At 39.2% G+C, this 23,205-nt stretch overlaps 1 protein-coding gene across 4 annotated transcripts in view; it reads right to left on the bottom strand.

The window, feature by feature from the left end:
• The window catches only part of phf14 (PHD finger protein 14), a 145,655-nt gene extending 122,815 nt beyond the window's left edge, over positions 1-22,840 (bottom strand). For all 4 annotated transcript variants that reach the window (XM_080862212.1, XM_080862214.1, XM_080862213.1 and 1 more), the window contains exons 1-7: positions 22,732-22,840; positions 20,518-20,628; positions 16,235-16,983; positions 13,697-13,829; positions 4,059-4,218; positions 3,194-3,305; positions 2,056-2,193 (exon numbers count right to left, since the gene is read on the bottom strand). In XM_080862212.1, coding sequence (XP_080718338.1) covers positions 2,056-2,193; positions 3,194-3,305; positions 4,059-4,218; positions 13,697-13,829; positions 16,235-16,983; positions 20,518-20,628; position 22,732 — 1,404 coding nt within the window. In that variant the 5' untranslated portion in view covers positions 22,733-22,840. The remainder of the gene's footprint in view (positions 1-2,055; positions 2,194-3,193; positions 3,306-4,058; positions 4,219-13,696; positions 13,830-16,234; positions 16,984-20,517; positions 20,629-22,731) is intronic.
• Positions 22,841-23,205: the final 365 nt, after the last annotated feature.

The following is a 23,205-nucleotide window of genomic DNA, read 5'->3' as shown; positions in this document are numbered from 1 at the left end:
ATTTTCATGGACTTGTGAAGAAAACTTGTATTTTTACTTTTAAACATTAATCTTATTTATTTAAACATAATATATTATATTATTTCACTTTCAATCTGAAAAACTGTTGGAAGGTATCTTTGTGTAAAATAGGACGGTCAGCAAGCTGTATAATTTAAACACGGTCTCAGACCAAGTTAACAGTTCATCTGCATATTTTAATAAATAAACTTCTGGAGGCTTACTGTAGATTTTTCTCTGTGTAAAACAAACAGCGGTGGATGGAGCAGCTACAACATTACAGACATTAACCTTCAATGTAAAGGATCTAAAGTGTGGTTAAAGGGGAACCAAAGTTGTAGTCATTTTATCTGATGATTTTAATTTTATTTTAAATTGTCTCTCAATTGTAATTGTATTTATGATGTAATTTGGTTTTATGAAAATGTATGTTTTATTGTAATATGTATTTATTTAGATTGTTAGCCCAACAAGGGACAATTGTTGAAAATTAGCAGTAGCTATAAACCTATGTGCGGTACATCAGTCTCATGTCTTGCACTTGAACTATGTTTAACTGCACTGTCCCTTTTAAATATCCATCCATCCATTCGCTTCCGCTTATCCTTTTCAGGGTCGCGGGGGGCGCTGGAGCCTATCCCAGCTGTCATAGGGCGAGAGGCGGGGTACACCCTGGACAGGTCGCCAGTCTGTCGCAGGGCTAACACACAGGGACAGACAACCATTCACACTCACTCGCACATTCACACCTAGTGGCAATTTGGATTAATCAATTAACCTATCCCCACAAGCTGCATGTCTTTGGACGGTGGGAGGAAGCCGGAGTACCCGGAGAGAACCCACGCAAACACGGGGAGAACATGCAAACTCCACACAGAAAGACCCCGGCCTGATGGTGGAATTGAACTCAGGACCTTCTTGCTGTGCGGCAACAGTGCTAACCACCGTGCCACCATGCTGCCCTCCCTTTTAAATAAATAAATGAATTCAAAATTCAAAATTTGCTTTTCTTCACATCAGCGTTCGTTAATCAGGTGCTTTGATCAAGGACTCCTGCTCACTTTTGTCCCAGTAAAGGTTTAAATGGTGATCACAGGGAGGATGCTGGAAACACATTTTTCTTTCATTCAACCTGAGCTCACATCTCTGTAATGGCTCCTCCTCTTTGCTGCGTGTAAACAGACTCCAGCTCCATGTTAAACTGCCAGAGTCATCATCACTGCTGCTGTTGTGTTATTAATGTTTTTGTTTAAAAAAACAAAACAAAAGAAAACTGCAGGCTGTGCGGGCTTAATGTTGTCAAACTTTTTATTCATGCACTGCTCCTAAATATGTTTGTATTGCAGATTTCGCAAATGTGGGTGAAGCACTTGCGTTTACATAGTTTAACACATCTGCACGCTGCAGAGCCGTGTGTTAAACGAAGCATCGAAGGCTGAATCGTTGCAGCCCCAGATGGATGGTTCAAACACAGGGCAAGAGGTTCAGTTTAGAGACCTCCAGGAATCAAGGAAACTTTATTTTATTTTTTCACTTTTTAGTGACATTTTGGTTTAGTTATGATAGTTTTTGCAGCAACAGGCATAGGTTGTGCAAACCCAAGACCAAACAGTTGTTTTTTGTTCTGCCAGTCACTACACATATGCTGCTTACAGTTTCAACAGCTAACACCACTTTGTTTAACAGGTGACTGTTATTGAGCTGACAAATTTATAGCATCAAGTTCACTTCCTAGTTTTTTGTTTGTTGGTTTGTTTTAAGAGCTGCACAGCCAATAGTCATTACACAAAAAGTCATAATTCTTTGCTGAGCAGACTAATGTATTATTGAATTTAAAACATCCTTTTAACACTTCTGACATGACAACCACTGAAGCTAAATTAATAAACGTATTTGTACGGTGTAAATGACATATCAAGAATCAACTGTTACCAATCAACCACCCAAGTATTTAAATGGAAAATATCTGCATATTCATGGACTCTTCATTTCTCTGAGGGAAGAACGTTCACTAATAATGCTGGTTTCGTTAAGCTGCCAACAAGGTCGCCCTACCTCCTCCGCTGCAGCCTCAGACAGAAGCCCCTCCCTCTGTGCACAGGTGACGTGGAAGTAGGATCGACACATTCCTGCATCACAGCTGATACACACACCAGTCCTGGCAAAACGGGCATCCTCACAGAAACTGCACTCCTGCTCATAACAAAAATAACACATAACATTTTTTCATTTTTCAAAAATGCCAGTATGCAACTGTTTCACTGTTAACCGGTTTTCATTTTGACAGATATTTTGGATTATCTACTGAAATTCTGACGCTTCCATGTGAATTTCTACTTAAGCTGCTTTCAGGTTTTACATGATAAATCAGCCTCACCTTAACACTTGTATTTAGCACAATTACCTCGCTTATACATCAGTTCAGACTGACGAAACTTTAGCTGAAAAGCTCTAAAGCCGAATTTCTCAAACTTGTTCCTTGGAACTTTGCCCTCACTAAGTGCCTTCTCAACAGGTAACTTCAGCAACTTTAGGGGTGGAACGTGCCACTTTTAAATTGTGCCCCATTACTGATCATAATGATTACTGTAAGTAGAGCATCTCCGGTGTTTAATCAGTTTTGCTGCGAGAAAAATGTCTGAATACAGCTTCTAGTTTATGGGCGTCAAACTCAGCCCTCTCTGATCATAAGTGGGCGGGACCAGTGAAACTCTCCTTTCTGTCAATGTAAAGAAGTTACAAATTTAACTTTTTCTACATCATAAAGAAAAAGATGCTGTGACAAAAAAATTCGTCAGCATGATGCAAGATTACAGAAAAAGTTCTGGCAGCTCATTACAAAGACTGTCCAGTTTTTCTTTTTTTTCCTCAATGAAAATAAAATTGGGCTTCACTTTAGCCACCTCCTAATTTTAGAAATTCACTAATATCATTGAAATGCAGCCAGATGCTGCTCATTTTATATTTTCGCCCATTTCTTCATTTTTCCCCCGACAAGCTTGCGTTTAAATCTGGCTTGCAGGTCTCGCCGTGTAACTGCCTGTACCACTACACTTGCTGTCTTCCGAACGCCTGCCCCCCTCCTCCTTTCACTAATGGTACGACCCCAGTCTTTGCACGGATTGGCCTCATGGCCGATAAACACTATTTACATTGAAATTCATCTTCATCAGTGAGCAAAAAGAGAACTTGCCTTGGCCCCATATTTTGAATAATTCATCTCTGTGAGTGTTACTGGTCGCAACTTATCAATGTCTCCAAATGCCACTCCAGGAACATAAAGGGCACAAACCACATGCACCCACCTGAAAACATCAAAGAATAAAAGCAAAATTGGTGAACAAATGGTACAAAGAATGGTAGAAAAATCCAGAATTGGAAATGGCTCAGAATCAAGTAGCATTTTAAACATTTCGACTCCTGGATGCTGATTTCACAAAAAGCTGTGAACTGATAAATCATGGCTATGGTTTATTTTTGCATTTAATGTAGAGAATTTGTGTAGACAATAAGACACTTAATATCATGAAACTAGTTTCTCAGATACTCAAAAAGAAATTGACTCATAGATTTATGTAGGCCCAGACTCATGCTACAGTTTGGTGTGAGACAGTTTCAAATGTGGACTTTAGGCAAGAGAATCCAAAGTCCAATATAAAGATATCCATCTCTAGCAAGCAACCGCTTCACAGTTTAATTTGCTGTGTTTTTCATGCTCTACTGAAGTAGTAAATTCGTGTGCAGCCTGGCTGAGGAGCACTATCAGCGATAACGTGGCTGAAGTCGCCACGCTTCACATAACACAGTCTTTTCTCTCACTCTTTTTCTTCCTCTCTTTTCTCCTCCCTCCATTCCTCCAACAGTTCTATTTTCCTTCTTAATCAAACCTGCTTTTCTCCTCAGCACTGAATATATAACACAGTTCAGACAGTCTTTGGATCCCTGCAGCATTTTGAATAGCACAGATCATTAGCTGTTATTTGTTTCTGAACATGTTCCACTTGCTGTATCTTCTAAATGGCAACTGACCACCAGGTCATTGTGCCACTGTATCCCACCTCCCAGCATCCGTCTCTTTGAAGATGCCATCCTGGTTTGGGCATAGCTCACAGCTGGGAGTCACTCCATTCTTGCAGGCATCACAGAACCAAGGCTCTGTTGAATTCTCAGAGGCCGAGCTCATAATCGAGTCACTCTCGCCGTCCACACCGTAACACCCTGGAAGCAAAGACCAGTATTAACCTTACTGAACAGTCATCCCATTCAAATGAAAACTGCTCCTGTGAGCCACAGCGTGCAACACATGTGGTAGATGCGAAGCTGTGCCATAGAGGTTAGAGGTTAGGAGTAAAAAAAAAAAAGAAAAAAAAAAAAGATAATTTTGCATTACTCTGTAACATGGTCTGAGATCCACTGACACATCATTAGCATTTAGGCTACACATTTACTCTAGCACAAATTCCTAACCTAATCAGGGCACAAAATATGTTTCTTTGAGAGAACCAACACAAAGACAGCAAAGGTGAAACTGTGGACTAGTCCAAATAGCAGCTCACAGCTATCACTTCAGTGATTCTACTGTGGAAATTACCACAAGCAGAAATTAAGGTTACAACGTGACTGCTAATCACTGCTTTTGTTTCCTGATGAAAAATCAGTCCCTGGCTGGGCTTTGCATACAGTCAGTTTTCACATCATACTGAGATTATCTATTTCCTTTATGTTAGCATTCTGTTTTTGCACATCCTTGTAGATTCAATTCTGATTTTTTTTTTTTTTTTTTTTTAAATGACAGGCTCAGTATGCACTTTACCGTCACATTCCTGACGCTTCCCACAGCAAAAAATAAAAGTAATGTCCTCAAAAGCTAGCTTGGCTATTTTCCTCCTCTGCAATGAGCTGAAGTCAGCGCAAGTGGAGCAAGTGCAGTACACTACTGCATTACAGAACAAGCTCCTTTGATTAAAGTAATGTATAACTCTAAAACACCTTACACCAAACACTGCCCATGTGACATATCTCTATGCCTTTTGCCTTTATTAAGACACAAATGTAAACAATGTAAAAAAGGGAAACGGGTTCACATGCCAACTAACAGAGGAGCTCCAAGGACACACTGACAATGTCTTTACTTGCTTCACTTTGGCAGAGCAGCTCCTCAGATTAGGGCTGTTCCATATAATGATATATATTGAATGACGATATAAAAACGTCTATTGTTTCCTATTACACTATCGTTTGTTTTGTGGTGTCGTAAAATAAACAGTTTACAGCAATATTTTTTCATCGTTTTGATGGTCACTGTAGTGGCTATATTAATTTCTTAAAGTTCTCTCTTTCTCTTATATTTAAAATAACCACACTACTGACGGACAAGCGCCTGTTTTTACATGTTATCGTTAGCAACGATGACGGTAAAACCATCACTTGGCTCTGCTGTCCGCTTGTTTGTTTTCCATGTAAACCTTTCACAATAAAGCTCAAGATCCTGTTGAGACTTTTCAAAATAAACTGAATCACGTGAAAGAGTATGCAGAGAGTTTACAGATGAGAAAAAAGAGCCATCGGGTGCTTAGACTCAAACTTTGAAAGAAAATGGTGGCCGTCACAACTTATGACTAAAAATGTATAGTTTCATGCATTGGTTACACCAGCTGGAAAAACTTCACGCAAGTCAAGTTGCCCGAGATTCACAGAATTTACAGAAAAATATTACATTTTTGTGATTTATATCGTTGTCAGGACGATTAATGTCTTATACTGGGATATGAGATTTTTGTCATATCGCACAGCCCTACCTCAGATGATAACTGGCTCTGGTTGGCACAATCAGGGGAAACAACCCAGAGCTACCCACAACCAACAAAATGAGAAGAAGATGCAAAAGGTGCTCCTGCTTCCTGGGAACTTCCAATGTTGTCATCCAACATGCCACAAGTTGCTTTATTCTGTTGTATGCTCTCATGTCCACTTCATCTATACTCCTCCAATCCTCACACATTCACCTCCCGTGCACATTTGTATAAGTGGACAGCAGCTAAAAGATCTCCTTTGTTATAAAAATGTCAATGGTAGATCTTAGCCTGCTAATGCAGGGAACTGCATATAGGGTATAATCGAAATTAAAAAAACAAAAAAAACAAAACACATTGAAATTATGTAAACTGAAGTGAACTATGCTAACTAAGTGTGACGACAGTAATGAAGTAACTTTTGATACAGAGATAAGGAGAGAGAGCGCAACAAGAGAACAACAAGGTGTGACTCAAAATCAAATGATTGGAGTTACATCGAGTAATTGGATGCCAACATCAGGTGATAGCCATGTCGTACTGGAAAGGCAGAGAGAAGAAGGGGACTATAAGACCCTTTGCAGATAATGATTAGTCGTTACTTCCTCAGGGTTTTGTCGAAGTGTGCAGAAGATTAGAAGACCCTGCATCACACAGTAGATTTCACAGCAAGAAACCCAGAGGATTTAGCCTTCTTTTTGCAACCCACTATGGACCACAAATTGAATTGAATATTTACTATCCAATATGGTGCTCACTACATACTGGAAGGGAACTATCTAAGGAGTTCCACGCTCCTCAAAAAGGATTTTATCCTGCGTGGCAAGGGGAAGAATTCATCAATGGCAAAGGTTTTCGCTCTCTTAAAAAATTAAAAATAAATCAAACTGACAGTAGATATTTAGCAACAGTTCTGATTTTAGGGCCTGGGGAACATTACTGACAACAGGCAAGCTTGTAATCTGATTTTTTTTTTTTTTTTAACTGTACTTGCCAATTACAACCTGAGAGATATGGTTTAAAATCAGGCAAGTGCCAATGATGTCAACCGATTCTGATCTCTTTAAAAGAATATCATGAGACACTGTATCAAAGGCAGAGCTCAGATCATAGAGAAAGCATGGCTAACAGCCCAAAGTCAGTTGCCATTAGTGGATCATTTGTGATTTTGTCCTGGACTTCATCTGTAGTGTGAAGTGGCAGAACACCAGACTGAAATTGTTCAAACGAATGACTGTTATTAAGGTGTACAACAACATTTTTTTCAAGAACTTTTGAAAGAAAAGGTAAATTTGCAATTGAACTGTACTTATTGAGGTTCACCGGGTTTCTGAAGTGTTAGATTTATCTCAGCTGTTTTAAGAGGTAGAGGAAAAAACCCAGGGATCAGGGAAGAGTGAATAACCTCAGTTATTAAAGGAGAGAGAGAGAGGATAAACAGGATGTTGCCAGTCAGAGGTGGGTCAAGGCAACACGTAGAAGGTTTAGATTTCTTTAAAATCATACAGTGTGCCATATGTGGAATTATCTAGAGCCAGCTGCTGACAGATGTTACTAACCTTAGTACTGAAAAAGGCTATAAAAATGTTCTAATGCTCAGTGCAGTAAACCTGAGGTGGAAAATTGTCAGGTGATTTAATGTAGAGAGTCCTTGTATTTCCTTCACCAGACCTCATTAGTACTGCATAATATTCATATTTGACTGCAGACAGAGCATCCTTATAATTCCACGTGTTGACGATGCATATGGACAGCAAGACCAGTCTTTGTGCAAAGCCATTCCAAGCAATCTTTAGTTTTAAGTTTGCATAAATCCAGAGTAAACCAAGGAGCAGAGTGAATGAAATAGACAGTCCAAGTTTTCAATGGAAAGTACTGAGTAGACTGTGTAGTCCATTATTGTAGTAAGACACCAGTTTATCAGGAGTAGATAAATTGTCTGTCAGTTCTACAGGAGAAGGCAGTTATGTCAATGTTTTTAATATTGCGATATGATAGAGCGAAAAGAGTTTGACTTAGATAATATTAAATGGACATCAAAAGATACCAGCTTGTGGCCAGATATGGAAAGATTAGATGCTATACGGTTCTGAGGAGTAACACTGCATACATCACATAATATCAAGAATACGGCCCTTAGAGTGAGACTGAAAATCAATAAATTGTTGCAGGCCAACGCTATTAACAGATGATGAATAATCTCTCATAAGAGTATTAGTGACAGTGTCTGGATGTATATTAAAATCACCCAGCAAACTAACATTGCAGGAGAAAAAACTTAGAAGCTGGATGAAGCCAAGCAAACACATTTTAATATTGTCCTCTTAATTTTCTGAGGCTGCCTAAACAATTACTTGGCTGATGTGGTTTCTATGGCTGCTATTACACCAGGCATACGTGCGCTTTACTACCAATGAGAACAGCAATCAGCACTCTCCCTCTGTCAGGGAGATAACACTCCAGCTCCTAATTCAGTCAAGCAGCCTTTGGGCTTTTTGAGCAATGGGAAAGACTCAAAAATCAAAAACTTAGTGTTCTGCATGCCACACTGGGGAGTCAGACAGCCCATAAAAAGCAAATACTGGGGTAGACAGAGTTGTTTATTCAGCTCTACACTGTTTGGTGGGCGCGCGTCCTTTTCTGATTGAGAGACCATTTGCTGTGTGCCATGGTGAATCACTAATTCTGAAATCTGCTCTTCAGAGGCTGCTGGGGCTCTAGTCTGAAATTTTAAAACAGGCCTCTGGTTTTTCCGTGGAATCAACTCACTCGTGCAATTAAGGCACAACTGCAGCTTTTCCTTTTTAAAGAATAGGACAATCTGTTTTCACAATCTATTGTTACCCCTTAGCACCAATATTATGTATTCTACCTCAATTTTGCCCCCACAAGATGTACCAAGGGCAGGAGGCTTAAAAAAAGGATCATCTAGGCAGTTCGTCTTTACTTATTGAGCTCTGAAACTGGGGTTTGTGAACAACCACCGTGCTGGTTTAAATGATGTATAGTTGAACCGTGCCACAAATCTTTGGTGTTCCTTTTGAACTGAGATACAAAGCTCAGACCGTTTAGCCATGGGTTACTGGCTAATATGAGCTAAGCTGACAAAAAGTGATGACTACAAGATAGCTTCATAATCCCTGAAGGAAGATTATCCCTGTCAGAAATGGACTTTGCAGGAAAAAAAAAAGGTAGAGTTGACTGAACCACCGAGAGAACTGCTCAACTATATTGACATTTTATGAAAAAAATGCTTTGTTTATGTTCCACAAACACAAAATACATCAAAAGAAAGTGTACAAGGTTACAGAATAAAATATAAACTCGTTTTCACATGTATTGTGAAATGTATGTATTTTTTTTATAACTTCCTGAACATCCTCCGCATGTGGTCATAAATAATCAAAGGAGTCTACTCAGAGACAGGTTGCTTCTCCCCAAGTCTAAGCCCAACCTAAGACTTATTCTTGATGATCTGGATGGTGCAACCTTCAATTATCGCAAAGACCACACACTTCCATGTACTGTTTTAAACGTACAGTGACACCATGTTATTAGGAGAAACGGCAGATCGATCTATTATGGGGTTCAGTACAGCAACAGTCATCACCATTTTGAGTTCTGAGCTTAGCAGATTGTTAATGCAACAGATGCGAAGATTAGACTTTGTGAAGAAATGATACAACATCTTTATTAGAGCCATAAAAATAAACAATATTTAGGAAAAGACTTTTCAAATGAGATAAACAGTATTTTGGAATCAGAAATTGTGTGACTGCAAGCAATCACAAGTATTTGAAACGCCCAACTTCTTTCTACAATTAAGTTCAATATTTTAACAGTCTGGAAAGATGAACACCATATCTGTCCTTCCAGATGACGATAAGAACTGGCTGCAAGGGCTGCCATGTCCTCTTCTTTATCAACCTCTATTGCAAACCACTTAAGCTTCCCTTCTGTGTCCTTTTTTGGAGATTAAACATGTCCCAGAGAAGGAAAATATCAACCAGGAATATGAACAAGATAAATTTAAGACCAGCTCTTAATATCTTGTGTCTGCCTATGCCTATGGAGAATTGGCGATCAGCACTTTTCTTATCCTTCACTACTCTGTGTTTGTGTTGTTAAAGAGTGTGACTGTCCAAGATGGTAGAACAGGTCTTGCTTTTACCTCAAAGGTTTTTGGTGTTTCAAGGTTAAGGGTTAATTCAGCCCATTTGAGTGACTGTCCTGACAACAAAAGTTGCACTTTTTAAATCCAGCAGGCATGTCATTGCCAGGATAATGGATCAAATAACCTGTGTACATGTGAGTGCCCAAGACTAACAAACCAACTTAGAGAAGTAAAAAAAATGCTTTATAGCACCATTGAAAGCTTTATAACTACACGTTTATCTTAAAATGAGCTCTGCTTGCTCCCTTTAAATCTTCCTTTAAAGCACAACAAGAGGGGAAATAATTGAATGAGAGTGTATGCATGGCCACCCTTAATTGTGTATTTCTCCGAGAACTCCAATTCAAAAGAGATGACTCACTAAGTCATTGATTTTGCTTCCAAGCGGTTGCACTCACTCAGCTGAAGAAGCTGGACAGAAGTTTACTCCCTCCTTGTCCTTTGTTACAGTTCAAGATTCAATAATACAACAACGATACAAGATCAAAGAGCAGATAGATGCCTGAATAGGGTTTTTTAAATGTTACCAGATCGTATTTACATAAATAAATACATCCCTACACTGCTATTTCTCAAATAACCATTACAGTAAAAAGCAAATCAGTATTGAACACATCCCCAGTTGTCGAACTAACTACATTTCTAAAGGTTTGTCCCTGTGTCATTTCTCATTATTACACATCATTTATGGACTTTGTGTATTGATTTCTTTGCATGTGTGGATTGCATGGGTTGTTACCAACATTTGGTGAGAATGTCATATCATTAAAGTGCTTTGAGTGCTCCAGGAGAGTAAAAAACACTATATAAGAATCAGTCCATTTACCATGTCAGTAGCACCTTCAGTAATACATTTACTTGATTTACTATGATTCCTCCATAACAATGCGAGAAAGTGTTTAAGTCATACAGGAAACAATTATGTCAAATTGTTGCTGCTAAAGGTGGTCCTACAAGCTACTGAATCACAGGGAGTACTTAGTTTATCATGCACTGCTCACCTATTTTGGCACTGATTGGCTTATGTTTTTTTTTTTATAAACATTGACATGATGTAATATCCCATGTACCGTTGCTTATCTCAGATTGTATTTACCTCATTTTAACACCTGGTATATCCTGCCATGCAAAACTGAACTGAACAGAAGATGTACTTCCTTTTTATTATGACTGTGTATACAAAGCAAAGCAGCAGAGGAGACAAGCATTTGCTTCCTATAACAAGGGCTTTAACTCGCATACTCATCAGAGTAGCATCGGTATCAAATGACCTATTAAACATGATATTGCAGCATTGCGCCCTTGCAATCTCCCCATTTCAATGTGTAGTGAAAGTGTAGACTTCAAACTAGATACCTGTTTTTTTTAAATTGTGTTGACAGGCCGACTAAAACCAGACTTTTCTTATCTAAATACAGTCATCATTTTGGCACAGGAAGAATGGGTAAAAACAGGATTTTGTAATGGAAACGTTTGTGATCAGAAAGACCTTGACTCAATAGGCCTGATGACCAAAAATTATTTAAATGAAGCAGAATTATGTAGGAGCAGCAGTCTTCTTTCTTTGTAGGTTGACATTCACTGAACAGAATATGGTTAAATGGTATTAAAGTCAAGTGGTTATATATCAGTTTACTCCATTACAGCCTACTGTTGGGCTTCACAACACTGAGGTGAGCACAAGACCCTTGGAAGTTCATCCTTGCTATTGACAATATGCTGGTAGACTAAGCAAACCTAGCAATGGGACATACTGATGTTAATTGGGAAGAATGGTTATTTAAGTTTACTTTGAATGGTTGCTGGTCCCAGAGGTGTTGGTCTGAGTAAAACAGCTGAAATACTGGGATTTTCTTACAACCATCTCTTTGGTTTACAGAGCATGTTCCTAAAAAGAGAAAATATCCACTGATCAGAAGCTCTCTGGGTGAAAATGTCTTGCTGATGCTAGAGGTCACAGCAGACTGCCAGGAAGACTTCAAAGCCTTAGTCTCAATCTCATACTGGTTTTTTGAAAATGAACTTTTATTTAAAATATTTTTGATACAAATTTTCTTTTTCTAAAAGAAAGAAAAAAAAGAAAGAAAAGAAAAGAATATACATTCTACATTCTGAAAGCCAAACAAGTTCTAAATTTGGTACTAGTAAGGTGTAACTTATGAAGTAGCCGATGAGCGTATATGGATAATCAAGTATCTACTCCGGCCTGCGTTGCTATACTGGCTTTGCGCACATTAGGTGGTACTTGACTAGGGATGGGTACCGGTATCCGGTGCCAGCAGCGCACATTTCGGTGCTTTATTTCTGTGCTTTTTTTTTTCTGAGATGTCATACACTTTGGATTCTAGCCAATTATTTTACCTTTCCAAGGATAGTAGGCGGGCCCAGGTACGTACGTTCTTTTAGAGCAGAGCTACAGATTAAAAATGCCCAAGGCGAAGCGGTTAAAAGTCTGGCTGTACTTCACACCAAAAGATGCAAACTCAGCAGCCTGCAACAAGTGCTTTAAGCTGATGCTGTGCAAAGGAGGTAACACCTTGAATCTGATAAAACACCTGGCGACGCATAGCGCTTTTTTAAAAGCCGAGAAATGCACCGTATTTGATAGCTTGCTGCAAGACCTCACACCGAGCACATCTACTGAGGGTGTGGCGCCTGTTATCGGACCCGGAGTTAGCAACATCCCACCAAGAACCCAAAGAGGAGAGTCCTGGCCCCTAGCCCTGCCAGTGTAGCAGAAATGATGAGGATGATGATGGCAGCAGCAGCCGTTCTTCTCTGCGTGAGTAGCTTAATGTTGTTCGTTTGTAATTTACGTTGAGTAGGCTAACCACGTTATTAAATTAATGCATGTATGGTGAACTAGCAAACACCGTCATAGTTACATGCGGCTTTCTTCTTGTTCGATAGAGTGATACCATATATGCCCTACAGCTGCAGAAAAGGCTAACATTGTTATCTTTTTACAGAAAAAAAAAAACAAAAAAAAAAAAACAGCTAAACATGAGAGGTTTTTGGACAGAATTTGTGTTTGCCATTGTTTAAGCACCGGTTCCAACCAAAGGAGGTATGTTGTATCAACAGAAAAGGCTAACTTGGTTATCATTTTGCAGAAAAAAAAGGAGACTTCTAAAAATAAAAACATAAGAGGTTTTTGGACAAAGTTTGTGTTCTCCATTTTTTAAGCATCGGTTCGAGCATCGGCACCGTTTCAAAAGTACCGGTTTGGCACCGGTATTGGATAAAACCTAAACGATACCCATCCCTATACTTGACTGTTATGGAAAACAACTAAAACAGAGGCGAGTCTGTAGTAGTGGAAGAAGGCTAATAGAGAAAGCATTCATCTCTCTATCCACCAACTGCCTTATTCATCTCTTCTGCCCTAAAAACTGCTACAGGAAGTCTTTCATAGCTCATTAACATTATTATTTTTTACTACTACGATTATACCTGGTGACGCTAAAGAGTATTTAAAGAGTATATAGCTACCTAGCTTACCAATTAACCTAACCCCACTAACTGCATGTCTTTGGATTGTAGGAGGAAACCGGAGTACCTGGACAGAACCCATGCAAACACAAAGAGAACATGCAAATTCCAAACAGAAAGACCTTGGTCAGATGGTGAATTTGAACTTCTTGCTGTGAGGCAGCAGTGCTAACCACCACACCACCGTCCTACATACATGCATGCACATGCCCACTATACTGAAATAACTCTACCTTACCTTCATGGACGGTCACCCCACAGTTGTCACACTGAATTATTTCATCTGCATCCTCGCTGTTGTCTCCCAGACAAACGCAGCAGATGAGAATGTGTTGTGTGCTCCAGGTCTGGGACCGATCCAGCAAAGCACCCTGGGGAATCAGGGAGCAGAGTCAGAGTCACAAACCCAATGACTGACATTCATGGAAACGGTTGAAGTTGATTCTCTTGAATTTAGTATGATGACATCAAAACCTCTCATTGGATTGCAGGCATTCTATGACTCGTGTTATACTTTGGTATTATGGAGCACAAAGCAAAGGTGCCAATGTAAAAGCCAGCTGCCTTAAATTTAGTTCAGCTGCAAATAAGCTAAAACAAACTTATGGTATTAAGCTCTTAGATATTACAGATATTAAAAAATAGTTATTTTATTTTAGATTATCTCTGATTTTGGAGCAGGCGTTAACAACACTCCTGAAAAGAGTTTCTATTCTTAATAGATAAAACACTAAACCAGCATATAAGAGAAGAAGAAAACAGATTCCCATGATGCATTTAGTATTTTCTTTTTCAGTCACCTTTCTCACTCAATATGTGTTAATAGACCTCTCTTCATTAAAGCACACTTGTTATTAATCTCTGGCTCTCCTCTACAGCATGTCTTTATCCTGCCTTCCTTCTCTAAGGCTCAGGAAGGTTCTGCCGGAGGATTCTTCCTGTTAAAAGGGAGTTTTTCCTTCCTGCTGTCACTAAAGTGCTTGCTCATAGGGGGTCATATGATTGTTGGGTTTTTCTCTGTATTATTGTAAGGTCTACCTTACAATATAAAGCGCCTTGAGGTGACTATTATTGTGATTTAGGGCTGTATAAATAAAATTGAATTGAATGTAAAAGGAATTTTAATAAATGAACAATAAAAATTACATGTTGTTATTAACAAGAGTTCAACCTCCATCCATCCATCTTCTTCTGTTTTATCCGGGGCCGGGTTTCGGGGGCAGCAGCCTAAGCAGAGAAGCCCAGACCTCCCTCTCCCCAGCCACCTCCTCCAGCTTATCTGGGGGAACACCAAGGCTTTTCCAGGCCAGCCGAGAGATATAATATCTCTCCAGCATGTCCTGGGTCTGCCCCAGGGCCTCCTCCCAGTGGGACATGCCCGGAACACCTCACCCAGGAGGCACCCAGGAGGAATCCTTGTCAGATGCCCGAACCACCTCAGCTGGCTCCTTTCGATGTGGAGGAGCAGCGGCTCTACTCTGAGATTTGGTGTGTTCATGGTTATGAGCTTTTGTACATGTTTGTCTGCATGTGACTGCAATGAAAAGAGGCCAGCATACAGTATCAGCATCCTAGTTTGCACTGTACTTTGATGCAAAGCTTTTGTGTTGCTAAAAACAAGATGTTGCAATAGTTTTAAATTGTGTTGATAGGCCAATATTTTTAATGATTTGTTCGCTTTTTCCTCATGTCAGAGTTTGTTGATCGGGTGTTTTGTTCAACGCCTCCCACTCTTTTTGGGTTTGTTTTTTTTTTACCCAGTAAAGGAATGTTTTGGATGCTAGAACTGTGTTTTCCTTCACTCAACCTGAGCTCAGCGTTTCATAATGACTCTGCCTCTTTGCTCTTTGTGGTGTGTGTGTAGGTGGGCTCCATCTCCACATTAATCCTCTGAGCTCCGGGTGTAGTTGGCCATTTTTGACTTTATCTTTTTATTTCACCTTTAAACACGGGTATTATGCTTTTCAGCACAACCATGTCTGAATTTACAGTTATTTTCTTTATTTTGACAAACTGTATGAACACAATTGACCTAAACTCACATAAAAACAAAACCAATCGTAAAATCTGAGTAGTTCGATTTTAGACTAATAAAAACCACAACACAAATTATTTTCCTAACTTGACATATAAATTGTAAATTTTTAAAACTTAAGCACAAATTTTGCAAACAATAAAGTTATACATAATATTTACCTAGAAATGCTGCCATGCTTTAGGTTTTTTTTGGGTTGTTGTTTGGTTTTTTTCCACAACCATTTAAAACTATTTACAAAACAGGTGCCACAAAATGATGCCACACAAATGATTTTTGCCACTCAAAAAAATAGTTTCTGTCCACACCAAGACAGGGTAGCACATCACGGGCCTGACAACAGATGGTGTCACTCCTCCTGTTTTAGACCCGGAGACAGCGTTGACATTGCATCATTACATCTACCTTTGGTGGCTTTTTGGCTACCATCTGTGACATTCAGTAGTGGAGTCATTGTTTTGACACACAAAACAAAGCCAATAACTACACTACTACACAACACTACACACGTGCAAAACTTCCCCCTCTTCCTAAGCAATCAAATGCCACATGTTACAATATAATTTTTTGATTGGTTGACATAACGCATTGTTCCACCAACAGAGAAGGGAGTGTTCATCCTGTAATTAAGGGTGGCCATTCAACAATGGTGTTCATCAAAAACATTTTATTAGTTATTATTATTAACAATGTTTATTTGGTTTGAACTGCTTTTTGAAACGTGTCTGATCTTGTACTCACCTCGCTGCCCTTTCCCTGGGACATGCTATCATTGGTCAGTTCTTCATCAAAAGCACTGCTGCTCTTCGTCTTCTTTTTGGACTTCTTCGCTTCTTTGTCACTATCACTGCTACTATTAATGTTGTCCTCACCATCTTCCTTGTCATCATCATCATCATCATCGCCGTCGCCATCTTCGTCATCATCATCATCGTCGTCGTCATCATCGTCATCGTTGTCATCGTCATCACTAGCACTTTCACCACCCTCTTCATCTGTGCCTCCTTTCTGAGAGTTTGCTTTGCCTTTCTTCTTTCCTGCTGTGGGTCTCCAGTCATTATCATCTTCACTATCATAGTCGTCCATCTCGTTCAGGTCTTCCATGGTGGTAAAGTCCAGAAGTGGGCGGTTCCTGCGGAAATTCCATTTCTTGGGCTCAGCTTGAGACTCTTCAGCATTTACATTGTTGGATGCAGACACTAAGGAAGATCCAGTTTCAGCAGCTTCAGCAGGCTCTGAAATTTTCTTGGTCTTGCGTCTGCCTTTGGGTGCGATGACAGTGGGAGTGTCTTTGGTGGAACTGTCTGACGATTGCTGCCGTTTGCTCTTCTCCTCATCCTCAGTCAAGTTCTCCTCAGCAGCCAGGTCTTTGGTCTCCTCCTCATCTATGCCATCATCTGCTGAAGCAGCATTATCTGAATCACTTTCTGAACCGCCTGCACTCACTTTGGACCCTTCTTCATCACTGCCATTGCCTGTGCCCTCTGACCCTGTCACAACAGAGAAGAAAGTGTCTGTGAGATCACTGAAAAGTCTGGCTGTTTCTCCAGCAGAACCCACAATGTGGAGGAGGGGGTCTGTTTACAGTCAAACTGGCATTAGTGAACTTAATAGCAAAAAGTAAAGAAATTTGGGACCCACAACTTCATTTTCTTTAGAAAACAGGCACCATGTAAATAAACAGGGTTTCAAATGGAATAACATTTACTGTCAAGAAGCATTCTCACAGCACAGAAATAATCAAACAAACACAAATTTCTCAACTTCGTATGTATACACCTCCTCAGTGTTTGTTTTGACTTCTGTGGTTAGGGCCTCCTTTGATGTATTTCTTTTATAATGCCCAACAGGTCACGGCAGATGCCCACCCTCCCCGAGCCTGGTTCTACTGGAGGCTTCTTCCTGTTAAAAGGGAGTTTTTCCTTCCCACTGTCACCAAAGCGCTTGCTCATAGGGGTCATTTGATTTCACAGGACTCTGTTAAATTCTACAAAAAAACAAAAAACTAAGTACACCCTTACTGTTTCCACAGGAATTAAGAGGTTAAGTAGCAGCCAGGTGCTACTAATGAAATTAATTAACTGATCATCAGCAAGGGTGACTACCTCTGGAGCATTTAGGTATCTGTTAACACAATGCCACAATCTTCTCACAAACGACATGCCAAATTCACCTCAAGATCAGACCAGGCAATGCTCAAGAGAAACTGCAAAACACCCAAAACCTATATCTCAGACTCCACAGGCACCAGAGTTAGGGTGTGAAATTTTAAAGTTCACGACAGTACAGCTACAAAAAGACTAAAATCAGTGTGAGTTGTCTGGAAGGGTTGTCAGAAGAAAACGTCTTCTCTTTTAAAAGAACATGTTTTAATTCTACAAGCTCTCACATATTGCGACATAATTACCTTCACAGTCTCTGCCCACATTGAAGTTTTATGTGGCAGTGGGCTGAGACTGTGCAAATCAAGAAAGAAGTCCCTGCTTCAAAATCAGCATCTAAAGCTTGACTAAACTTGGATCTCAGTGCAGCATTTGATACAGTTGACCACAACATATTACTGAAACGACTGGAGAACTGGACAGGTCTTTCAGGAACTGTACTAAACTGGTTCAAAACATACTTAGAAAACAGGAAATACTTTGTATCAATAGGTAACTTCACATCCGAGCAGACAAGTATCACATGTGGAGTTCCCCAAGGTTCCATCTTGGGACCCCTTCTGTTTAACATTTACATGCTCCCACTGGCACAGATTATAAAGAACAACAAAATAAACTACCACAGCTATGCAGATGACACACAAATATATATCACAATGTCACCAGGAGACCGAGGCCCTGTACAGGCTCTTGGTAAATGCATTGAGGAAATTAATGACTGGCTGTGCCACAATTTTCTCCAGCTAAACAAAAACAAAACTGAGGTAATAGTCTTTGGCGCCAAAGAAAAACGATTACAGGTCACCAGAGAACTTCAATCTATACACCTAAAAACCACCAACCAGGCGAGAAATTTGGGTGTAGTGATGGATGCAGACCTAAACTTAGAAAAACACATTAAGACAATAACAAAGTCAGCTTTCTATCACCTCAAGAATATTTCAAGGATAAAAGATCTGATGTCTCAACAGGACCTGGAAAAACTAGTCCATGCATTCATCTTTAGTAGGCTTGATTACTGTAACAGCATCTTTACAGGTCTACCTAAAAAATCAGTCAGACAACTACAGCTCATTCAGAACTCTGCTGCTCGAGTCCTCACTAAGACCAAAAAAGTGGACCACATCAGTCCAGCTCTGAGGTCTTTACACTGGCTGCCTGTCCGTCAGAGGATAGACTTTAAAGTTCTGATGCTGGTCTATAAAGCTCTGAATGGTTTAGGACCAAAATACATCAGTGACCTCCTGACCCAGTATGAACCTTCCAGATCCCTCAGGTCATCTGGATCCGGTCTTTTATCAGTTCCCAGAGTCAGAACCAGACACGGAGCAGCTGCATTCAGCTTTTATGCTCCTTATATCTGGAACAAACTCCCAGAAAGCCTCAGATCAGCTGAAACACTCAGTTTATTTAAATCCAGGTTGAAGACTCACCTATTCTCAGCTGCATTTGAATAAAGCACCAAATCCACACTGTTAAGCTTAAATTTCAAAACTTGCATTTAACTACTGATTTTATCTATTGTTCTGATTTTATCTGTTTTGATTTTATATACTGTTTTGTTTGTTTGTTAATTAGTTTGTTTGTTTGCTTGTTTTAATCAATTTTAAATCATGCTTTTTATTTGTTTTTGTTTCTAATGTCTCTGTAAAGCACTTTGAATCACCTTGTTGTTGAATTGTGCTGTACAAATAAACTTGCCTTGCTTAAAATGTGCAGCTGCTCACATGGGCATCATCCTCTAGTATAGAAAGATTTGGAGGAATTGACTTCCTCCAAATTCCTCAACTTCATCTAAAATCAAAAGCTTAACAGTTAAAACTGAGATGCAACGGCTTTATCCAGCAGGAAAGTTATTCCAAACACACATCCAAACTAGTTTTGAAATCGATGTAGCAGGGTACAATAAAGTCTGTGAATGGTCCGCTCAAAGCCCCGAAAATAACCCTATAGAAAATTTCAGAAAATCATCAGAAGAAAGCCTAATGTGATATTTTTCAGATTCTTGAAATTTGGAATTATTATGAACCACAGATGACGAAATTCATAAAAAGAAAATTACACCGGAAAGTTTTATTCCAAACTTAGTGACTTGTGCATAAGAAAATTAAAATTCATCATTTCATATGTTGTTTTATGTAAATGAAATATTGGGGTTAAATTATTTTCTTTTATTTTCTAATACTGTAAAGTCATAGCATTTTTATTAAATTTTGCGCAGCATTTCAACTTTTCTAAAAAAAAATAAATAAATTAAAAATTAAATTAAATTAAATAAAACAGTTTGCATTTAAGTTAGCCAGCCAAAAGCTTATTAGTCTCAAGCCATTTGGACTGTTCATTTCTGAACAATAAAAAACTATGCATGTATTTAGTGATGGGACGTTCTGTATCGAGGCTTCGGAGCGTGTGTCGAGTAATGGAGGGGGCGTTTCCGCGAAGCGCGTATCGAGGCTTGCTTCATTTATGGGAGGAGCTGAAAATGATGACGTCCGAAGCCTCGCTGCCCGGCTGTACCACGTGACTGGTTCATGAAGCGGTTCGAACTTTGCCGCAAATAATCATTTTCCATACTGCCAGCATAAATATACACAGTATACTGCCATCACTACACTATAGGTGTTTTACACACTCCTTTTGTTGTTGACATTTACAGGCTGTGTGCAAAATGCCACACTCTTCAAATTCATGCCAGCTATTATTTTTACGTCCAGTAGGTGTCCTGCTAGAGCAAATGAAGCTTCATGAAGCTTCGCGTTGGGGTGAACCAATTGGATGAAAAGCTTCAGTGCTTCATGGGGCTTCATCTGCCCATCACTACATGTATTTAATACTGTTAGACATCACAAAGGCCATACTTACCTGAAGCATCTCCTACTTGAAAGTCACTGTCATCTGAACTGTCATAATCCAAGGCATCAAGCAGAGAGGCAGCAAGTGGTTTTACCTGCCGTCGCTTTAAACTGCGGTCCACTACATGGGGGAGTCCCAGAAACCAACAGACAAGAATGCAACATTTGAGTAAGATGTCATGAGCAGAAAAACACAGCTGAGAAGAAAAAAACTATAAAAAGCAGATAAGCTTTGCATGTTTAACCATGCAAAATTGTTTTTACTTTATTGCATAATGATCATTATAAAGCATAAAAGTGATAATATTTTATTTGATAGTATTTCAAATAAAATTGGGCTATGAAAAGGAGATGCTAGCAGGTGGTTATGTGCCCATATGTAAAGTGCAGCATTCTGTACTGCTGACCATAATATATTATTACAGCGATTACAGCATGCTATAGGTATTATAGGTACGCTGCAGTGGTTTGAAACATATCTGTCTAACAGATGGAGAGTCCTCTTCACACACTAAGGTTAATTATGGAGTTCCACAAGGTTCTGTGCTAGCACCAATTATTTTTACATTATACATCCTTTCCTTAGGTTGTATCATTAGAAGGCATAGAATACATTGTTGCTGTTATACAGGTGATACTCAACTTTATCTATCCAAAACAGATAACACACACTATTTAGTTAAACTAAACTGCAGGAATGTCTCAAAGGTAGGTAGATGACCTCCAATTTTCTGCTTCTAAATTCAGATAAAACTGAGGTTATTGTGCTCGGCCATAAAAAGTCTTACAAATATGGAATCTAGCCTCTGGATGCCACTACCTTAAGCTCCAGTAACACTGTGAGGAGTGTCTGAGTTGGGGTAAACTTAAGTGTCCATAAAGGGCTGAAAAATGTCTATAAGAGAGCCACTGACAATTTGTCAGCAAGATAGTTCCAGACTTTGAAGGCCTATACTGTTTTCTGCAGCCAAGTCTATGCTTTTCATACATAATCTTTTTCTTGCCTCCCACATTCCTGGTGAACTCCAGAACAAAAGAAGCAGTTTCATCCCACTTGCCAATCAATCAGCATTGGCCTACATGCTGCTGAGTTTTGGTGGACTCCACAAAAGTATGTTTGAAAGATTAGGAGTTTTATGGTTGAAAACTCCTGGCTGTGTTGTTTCTTGTCTACCTTCATTCAGTCATACTTCCCTTTGTCATAGGAAAATACATACCCTTATATATACACCTATAAAATACCAAAGGTACCGCAGTGCCGTAGGTAGGTTGTGTACGATAACACAAAGTTGCTTCAATGTAGAGATTGTTTTGTAATGATGGTCTAGTTCACCTGTACGGTCTGCACCTCAGATTGACGGCGAGTTACACTTAAAGACATTTAAAGCAAACTCAATTTGTGCTTTATGCAAATCAATCTATGCTGCTACACAAAATATTCAGCACCCAAACGTCCAATTACTTTTTAGCCCTTAACGTTCGGGTATCCTGTATCAAAAGGACAGTTCTCTCTCAAACGCGGCTTTAAATAGTGGCGTAAACCTATCTATTGTTTTCCCTTCAACACCAACACGAAACACAACGTTAATCAGCTGCAGACATTAGGTTTTCTGATGCTGGGATTTGTACAGCTCTTAGCTACGCAACTTGCCTATTAGCACACTGTTAGCAAACAAATAGCACCGCTGCGCCTAAACGGCTATCAAAAGCGGTCCCTGTTTTGTTTTCACGAACGATACATGTTTGTTTTTCTTTTTAACTGAAGAATCTACGATAGTCGTCTAAAACAGCTTAAGAGGTACACTTACCAGACATTTTGGTCCGTCAAGCACCATAGCTAATCGTGCTGAGCATTATTAGCTGTACTTAAATTATGACCTTCTAATTGAATCACTGATGCTCGTGATGCTTTTAGTATATATATATATATATATATATATATATATATATATATATATATATATATATATAGGGACACAATTAAAAGCATTCAAAAGTAAGATCCAAGTTAATGTGTTAGCATCAGACCAAGTTAATGCAAAACTGCACGTAAAACACAACAGCATTAGCATTTAGCATACCAGCAACATCACTACTAGTCACAAAGTAGAGCCGGGCTAGCTAACTAGCAACAGTTTGAGGGAACAAATAATTGTTAATTGTGCCAGACGGCAAATACAATTTGAATATATATATATATATATGACAACGTGGAAGGACTCACTCTGTACTTCACGTTCACTACGACAGGTCTCCTATCAGAAGCATGGTATATGGACAATGGAGAACACCGTGGTGACGTACTGACGGCTGCATATTGTTGCTATGAGGACAGTTACGTAGTACAATATGACAGTCACGTGAGAGTTAGTGACTCAAAATAATAATATCTGAGTTTATAAACTTTATTTAATTAATGATGACATTAATTGTGTATAGAGTGCATGTAGGCCTACTATAAAACCAATGCTAAGTTTTGGAACCATAGAAATTATTAAAACAGCACTTACTGTATACACGTTTTTATCATAGACTATCCAATTTAGGGGATTTTATGGATTTTTTTAAGAGTAATTACTATTACTAATTACTAATTATCAATAGAATAACAACTTTTTTCATTCTGAAAGTTGGGAAATCCTTGTTACAACAGCTAAAACTAATAAATAGCTTGAAATTTGTATGTAGCACAACAAAA

The sequence above is a fragment of the Rhamphochromis sp. 'chilingali' genome (assembly GCF_963969265.1).
Source record: "Rhamphochromis sp. 'chilingali' genome assembly, chromosome: 17".
In the NCBI taxonomy this organism is placed as follows: domain Eukaryota; kingdom Metazoa; phylum Chordata; class Actinopteri; order Cichliformes; family Cichlidae; genus Rhamphochromis; species Rhamphochromis sp. 'chilingali'.
The sequence above is the reverse complement of the archived record's forward strand: the minus strand, read 5'-3'. Positions and strand labels throughout refer to the sequence as shown.